This window comes from Cottoperca gobio, unplaced genomic scaffold, assembly GCF_900634415.1.
Source record: "Cottoperca gobio unplaced genomic scaffold, fCotGob3.1 fCotGob3_415arrow_ctg1, whole genome shotgun sequence".
Taxonomy (NCBI): Eukaryota; Metazoa; Chordata; class Actinopteri; order Perciformes; family Bovichtidae; genus Cottoperca; species Cottoperca gobio.
The window spans coordinates 139326-147272 of record NW_021166997.1 but is presented as its reverse complement, the minus strand read 5'-3'; the positions used below and the strand labels follow the sequence as shown (position 1 = coordinate 147272).

The following is a 7947-nucleotide window of genomic DNA, read 5'->3' as shown; positions in this document are numbered from 1 at the left end:
GATCTCCCAAAATGAAGCAAACTAAAGGAGTAAACACTCCAAACTTCAAGTAAACAGCTCCAAGTATGGATTTTAGTCGTAGACGTGCGGCACAGTAGGTTGATACACTCGTCTCTCAGCAGGATCGGCAGAGAATATGATAGGACTGCTTTCAGACTCGCCACAGCGGGTGGGTGAGGGGGGCGATCCATGGACTTCAAACACTAGTAGGACTCAAGCCAACATCACTTCAATGGCAGATACACATGCATAGGCAAAAACAAGTCAGAAGTTAGCTACAGAAAAGTTCAAATAAAAAAAACCTTCTTTCTTGTTTTGACTTCTATCCCTGAATATCGAGACAAGAGGAAGTTAAAATAGTAACCATAAATTACAGATTAAATCTTTTCACATATATAAAATCATTACTTTCATGTACTATATAAATCAGACATGTTTGTGTTTTTGTACCAATCCCCTTGTGGAATATTAAGTGTCCGATTAGCCTTCATATGGAGCTACTAAGGCTGAATTGCAAAAATGAAATCCTTGCTGACACACATACCAAAGCACAAACTAACCCACTGGTAGGTGAAGTAAAAATGACACATTGTCATTTGTGTATTGCATTTTCTTTAGTACTTTACATATAACGGGAAAATACAAGGGTTTATTTTCAAGAGAATACAGGAAATTCAACAGTGCTCTGTACATTAACATATTATTGTGAGTGTTGTGGTTACTTGGCACAGCTGAGCCGTGCACATCGTGCACAGTTTTCCATGGGGAGGGGCAGAAAGGTACAAGTCAAGATGTTCAATTACACGTTGTAAAAAGACTAAGTTTCTATTAGCAGCTTGAAGAAAATACAAAATGAGCAACATGTGCACCGTCACCAAAGCAGCATTTTGAAAAACCCTTAAAATGTGTAATTGACGGGGAAGTAAAATGTAAAAACTGTGAAAAGTAAAATGTGTTCATGTTATGGGCAACATATTTACATACTATGGGAGTAAATCAATGGGGGAAACTGAAAAACCCAATAGAAAGTGTGTGTAAAGCTGCTATTAGATACTTAATCTGTTATAGTAATGTCACCAGATTGGGTTGACCACATTAGTTTATAATCCTACATTCATCCTGAGAAACCATAATTTAAGGTTAAGAGTGAAACACTTCCAGCTGGCAAATCATGTTGATGCTGAGGCTGAAGGATGGGCTTGGACTGTCAGAAATAATGTCTCATCTTCTCTTTAGATGTTAACACAGATTGAATATTATTAAACACGAGAATCATTATTCATCTCAACCACATGGAACATAGAGAGGGCATGCGGTAACCCAAATCCTTAAAGTCCCAATCCAGGATCAAATGTGGGTCTATATACATGTAAATTATTGAATGTGGTTTATTGTTGGAAAATAATCTCATTGCAACTTTCAGATGAGTGAAAATTAAAGCCTGTTTTGCTCCAGTATTTACAATGTTGCTGTAAGCAAACCATTTCCATTTCACATTTAGCACAAGCTGTCACATCTGGCCAGTCAATGAATAAGGAGCTCAGGAAACATAAAAAAAAAGAAAGTAAATATAAAATTTGTCTTTGATTCAGTGATTTTGTCCCATATTAAGCTGTTTTTTGTATAACTGCCACAAGGAGAACAATTCTGGATTTGGTCTTTAATAAGGCTGTGGGGGCTGACAAGCAGGTAGGATTTGCAATAAAGTCTTGTACATTTTGAGTGACATATACTGTACTGTAGAGCTTATGCTCCTCGTCACCACAGAGGGTGCTAGTAGCATTACTTTTCATATAGGATCACCAAAATCAATCAGTTGACATAAAAGAAAAAATCCAAGCCCTTAGAAGCAGCACAGAATTAAAGGAACATGACACAGAAAGTAATTTTCATCACATGGTTGCTTCATTAGACTTGAAAATAACTTGTTTTATGTGAGATCAGAGCTTGAATAACATCAACCTTCAAAAGTCATCTCCAATCATCAACACTACTACTAAAAAGCAGCTACACTAATAGGGCAACTGCAATTAAAGATACGGTTAGCTCTGCTCTCACCACGCGCTCACGTGTCTGGCTGCCTTTGCAATGTTTTGGTTGAATATTTTATGTTCTTTTTAAACCTTCCAGCTCTTCCCCTGTTCTGCTTTAGTGTAGTTTCAAACCTGTCAGTAAACCTTTAAACGCTCAACAATTGCTGCACAACAAAACCTGCAAATGACATCCACTGTGCTGTTTTCAATCCCTTTGATTTGTCAATGAAGCCAATCCTCATCCTGAGATAAGTTGTGTCACAACCACACCCATGGCATCCACAAAGCTCATCTACCACCAGCAACACATCTGATTCCTCGTCTCTCGCCCTGTCCAGAGTTCAGACAAAGGAAACTTGTGACCTCCAGACATGAGTTCACTGGAGTAGATTAAACAAAATAGGGACTACATACATAGTAGAGTGTGTTTTAAAAACAGCATGACAACATGAGATGGCCATGATATAAATGATGGAGCAAAATCTATCATTTCCTGGAGATTTTATAGGATCTTGTGTTTAGTGAGGTTTTATTTTCCCAAAAGGCGAGAGTGCAGAAGTTGAGGAGGAGAAATAAATCAAAAGATTAGATCTGTTACAATTCTGATGCATAGCAAATCCACCATGTTCAACAGTCATAATGTGAAACCACTTTGTTAAAAATCTACAGTTCTGTCATGACATTAACGAGGGGAACCTTCTACTCACCACAAGACTAAAATCTGCACGACCTCAACTGGTTTCCCACTCGTCTAGCTCTGAGTAAGTAACTTGTTGAACGTTCGTGCGGGAGGTGACTCTGGCTCGGTACGGTATATACATATACTAGAGAGGAATGTCTGCATGTATGTAGGCCTGACATGGCATGCGTGTAATGCATGATAACATATTTACTTTAGTAATGTGTATGAATGATTATATAATTACAATACAAACATTTACAAATTTGGAAAAAGTTGCTGATTGTGCCTCAAGATCCCCTTCCATGCAAAGAACGTTAGAGATCCTCACAATACACAAGCTCATTTCTAATTTTACCTCATGCTCGAGATCAGTTGTAGTGTTTTACATCTTGCTACACCGTCTCTAGCCGTAGTGAGAAAACAGGGTGTCCGCGCTGATATAAGAAGTGAACTGTGACCATTTTTATAAGGCATTAGATTTGTTCAGGACCAAGAGGACTAGTAGTAGGGCACTGCTTTTGACTACCTATGAAATGTAGAAAAATGTAAGGAATGAACATGAGTACAAATCATGAGTGTGCTGCACCAAGAACAACAATGAAGAAAGTTTCGCCATTAAAAGAACGCTTTTCCTACTTTGGCAAAAACAAAATGATTTTTTTTAAAACATAGCTTTCATGAGAGTCTTTGACAGTTTTTTGTTCATCAAAGGCATCTTTGTTTGGAGTAGGTAGAGTACTGCAGAGTCCCACTGAGCCAGCAAAAACACAGCCAATATGAAACATCTTCTACATTCCTGTCCATATCAGGCTTTCTCTAGATTCATATCCTGAAAATAAAAGAGCTGGAGCAGCTCTCACGTCTGGCCATGAAGCTTTCCAATGAAACAAAGCCAAAGATTTACAGATTTCTCGAGTGAGTGAGATCCTCTGGTCAAGTCTTTAGCTTCCTTGCATTCTCTTCTGTGTGAGCGTGTATGAGATTACAGCACTGTGCAAACTAAATGGAACACACCCTAACCAAAACGACAGTTGGCTTTTTAGTCTGTGAGAAGTTATCTTTCACTTAGGTGAAAAAATAAAATAAAATAAAAAGGAACGTTTCTTTAGAAAGCTGAGAGCTGTGCTTCACGCCACCTCTATTCTCAGGCTATTTCTTTTATTCTGCGCATGTAATCATGCAGTTCCTCTGGGTCTTGGAAGCCCATATCCTGGCAAACCCACTGAATGTCCTCTTCATCTGCTATGGGGATGGAGTTATAGGGCAGCTCCTCTGTGGGAAGGGTGGTAAAGGTGGTAAACTTGACTCTCTTGCGCTTGGATGTGGGGGAACTGGCCTCCTCGCCGTTCTCCTTCGTAGAGCCCCCGGAGCTGCCGTCACCCCGCCCATGGACCTGGCTTTGAACGCTAGTCTGGGAACTGCCACTGCTGTGGTGGTCACCATGGCAGCAGGTCTGTACCCCCTCCAGAGGGTTACTGGGACTTTCTACCTGCTGTGGCGACAGATCACACTGGGCCCTCAGTGGCTGGCCGTTTCCCAGGAACACCCAGTGGTGGGAGTGATCCATGTTGGCCTGACCCTCGGGCGGGATCCGCTTATGCCGGTACTTAAGCACGAAGACGATGCAGTTGATGAGAAAGACTAAGATGGCCAGACAGAAGACTCCCAGTAGAGCATACATGCCAATCTCAAGGTCAGTCATGTTGCGAGGTGAATGCACAAAGTCATCTTCCTCCTCTTCATCACTCTCAGTTGGTCGCTCTTGGTTGCTAATGGTGGGAAAATTGGTGTAATCAATAGGAACACTGGCAGGCTGCTCATTAGATGTCTCATAAATTCTTCCACTGATGTCTGGATCGATGATTGGACGCCTGGTGACGGGCACCAGCTCTATCTCGCCCTCGGTAGTTGCCTCTTCCTCAGAATCTTCCTCTGGGCCAAAGCGAACCTTGACATAAACTGCAGCAGATGCGATGATGCTTTTGCGTTTGGTCTTCTGGCAGGCCTCACAGATGGTCATCTCTAAACGCACCAGCTCACCTGATCCCTCCCCTTCTGCTACCACCACAGGCCAGCGTTGCTGAGGCTCCTGGGATACCGACACAATCCTGTCATCCAGTGAGGAGGCGTTGAGGTTGTAGTCTTTAGGATCAAAGTAAGTCAGTGTGGCGGCTGTGTTGTCACTGAAAAGCATCCAGACAGACAAACTGGCCTCCTGTCAGACAAAAAGAGAAAAATACAGTTTAGATTGATTGTTTCTTTATACTACAAAACTAGTTTACTTCAAATAATGACAAAAATAAATTAACTTCCATGATCACACCGTAGATTATTGCAGGTATTTATTCATTGATATCACAAAATAAATTCACAGTTGTCTGTCCTCAGATCATTAACATCCAATCACAACTTTGTAATGACTTAATAAACAGGAAAAATAACCTTCTCCAGAGAATGTAATTACCATATCTAATGTTTTCTAACCGTTAGCTCATGAGAAAAAGTTTTAGAAGTTATTCAAACAAATCCAAAATCCCTGCCAGAACTCAACAGCTGACAGTACTGGTCCAAGTGCAGAATAATCACAACCACTGTTTGTGTGTGGGTCAGGATGGACAAGTGAATATGAGGCTGAGAACAGAATATTCAGGGGATCACTTTGTGATTGTCACAACAGAAAAGCTGTATTTACTCCTGGGCTCATATTGAAACTTATCTATTAATATCCTTGAAAAGGGAATTGTGTTTGACCTTTCTGACTAACCTTTGCAATAAGAGTGGATTGATTACTTTATCAACAATTAAAATGATGCTGGTTATTGAGTTTGCAGAGCATAAATAGCTTCCTTAGCTTTGAACATGTCTTCAAACGTCACTGGACTGAGCTGTAGTGCTGGTGCAGCACAGGTGGTGCAACACTTCAAGGGATTATACTTATACTATATTATATAGTCTCTAGTTTATGAAGATAAGCCCCAAACAGAAGAGTAACATATAGTGTATATAGTTTATTGATAATGTTCAAAGTAAATAACATGCTGTGTTACTATCAAAGTCAAAGAGACAAAAGGCTGAGACTCTGCCTTGTGTTTGTATCTGTCCTAAGAATTGATCAAATCCCATTCTTTGTGGCATTGACCGTGATTTGAATATCAGTTCCCAGCTGATCCTTTGAAGTCCTGGACTTGCTCCAATCCTTAAATCTCCAGAGCGTTTGTGATCATCCGCAGTACCCTGTGCTCAGTACAAGCTTTGACACGCACAGAGACGGCCTGCTTCTGATGTGCACACCAGCAAACCACTTTTAAGCACAGAGGAGGAACCAGTGCGCTGTCCTGAAGGCTACAACACAGCTCCGCTCTGCAGCACAGACAGATAAGACACACACAGCAGCAGCGTGTGCTTCGGATGGTGAGCTCGCGTCCAGCCTCTTTGTGTTTGTTGCGTGTGATCAACACATCTTTGTATTTTACTTTACTGTTCACGCTCCCCTATGGAGAAACTGGACAAAATGAATTCCTGCATGGCGGTTACCTGACAACATGCATCTGCCGCAAAGGAAAGCACAACACTGGTGTCCATGTAATTAAGGCTGTGTCTGACAGGCCCATTGTTCACAGCTTGCTTAAACATCATCAACAAACCACTGGGAGAGCTGAGAAAGAGGGAGAATTCTCTTTCCAAAAGAGTTTTAGGCTCCTTATCTTTGTTGCAAAGAGCAAATACACAACAAGCCTTTTCCAGACAGAACTCCCTCTGCTCCTCCTAGTCCTCTTGGACTACGATGTTGTGACGATCTCCCACTGAGCGCAAACTTCTATCATCTCAGCACGACCGCTGAACGATTTAAATAAAACATTGAATACGTAAATGTTTTTATGAGCCAACTCTGCTACGAAAGAGATGATAGGAAAATAAGGAATGAATGGGTGTTTGGACGATGACGAAGAATTGTCACGTTTTCTATTCATGCCTCTCCAATACAGGAGCACGTAGAGCAGTGTTACTCATTGTGCGGCTCACCAAGCTTTAATTGGTGGCTCGCGTGGCAGTGGGCTAAATAAAGGAGTGATAGATATGATTATGAGTCAATACAGATATTTCATGAAAACACTAAAAACAAGCAGGGCTACTACATATAACCCATTAAAACAGTGTCTGCTCTATTAGCCTACAAATAATCATAAAATAATATGTAATAATAATTGATAAAATATGTAATATGTTGGAGCATTTAAATTGGAGGATACTACGACCAACCTGGCACTTCATACTCGCGTTAGTTTGGCTCCGGTCCACTCGTTTCACCATTACGTGCTAGTTCGCGTGTGTTTCTACAGATGGACAATGGATCCATTTCTTATTAAAGAGTTGCACAGCAGGTGGACAGAAACAAAGCGTGACACACGAGGAACATTAAGATTTGTCTTTGGAGCATCAAACCACAGCGGAGTCGAGAGGAAGATGCTGGAGATGTGGTTTGTGGACAGACAACAGCTGCTCCCGTTAAAAAAGGAAAAGAAAGGTACGAGCCACACAAGACGAGTAGAGGAATATTCAAGACAAGTGGACAGAGGAGTTTGTATTTGTCCACGAGTCGAACCCTTTGTGCTTAATGTGCAAACAAACTGGCTCTGTTTCAAGAGAAGTCCATTTGGAGCCGCATTTCCAAACAACGCATCCAAAATTCTTCTTCTGTTTCTGGACAACAAAGGCTCAAACACAGGACGACTAATACATCTGAACGATTCACTCAGGCATCCTTTGAGATCGCATGGAGTTTGGCTCGAGCAAAGAACCTTCTCAGACTCAAACATTGTGAAACTGCTTTGTGGCTTCAGCAGAAATATTGTTTGCAGAGTTTGACAACATCGTCCCAGTATTAAGATAATCCTGCTTGTATTGAATGTATTGGTTGGCTGCATTGCATGTTGTATGTTCTGGCTGGATGACAGATTAATAAACAGACGTGCTTTTTATGACTGGATGTAGCTTTTCATACTTTGCGGTAAAAGTGGCTCTCCTGTTGACTGTCCTCCCAATGTGGCTCTCACGTAAACATAGTGAAGACCACTGACGTGGAGGAGATTTTGTTTACTTGCTAAAAAAATAAGCTTTTTCATCCGTAAAGGCAACGAGGGCATCTAAGAGCTGACGAGCTCCGGCGGGACTTCTGCACTATGTCGATATTATTTCATGCATCTAGTTTACCAAACCATCCAATCTCTGACT

The 7947-nt window shown here is 41.2% G+C and overlaps 1 protein-coding gene across 1 annotated transcript in view; it reads right to left on the bottom strand.

The window, feature by feature from the left end:
• Positions 1 to 595: 595 nt before the first annotated feature.
• tmem132e (transmembrane protein 132E) overlaps positions 596 to 7947 on the bottom strand; it is a 101292-nt gene continuing 93940 nt past the window's right edge. The window contains exon 9 of the mRNA XM_029427944.1: positions 596 to 4930. Coding sequence (XP_029283804.1) covers positions 3860 to 4930 — 1071 coding nt within the window. The 3' untranslated portion in view covers positions 596 to 3859. The remainder of the gene's footprint in view (positions 4931 to 7947) is intronic.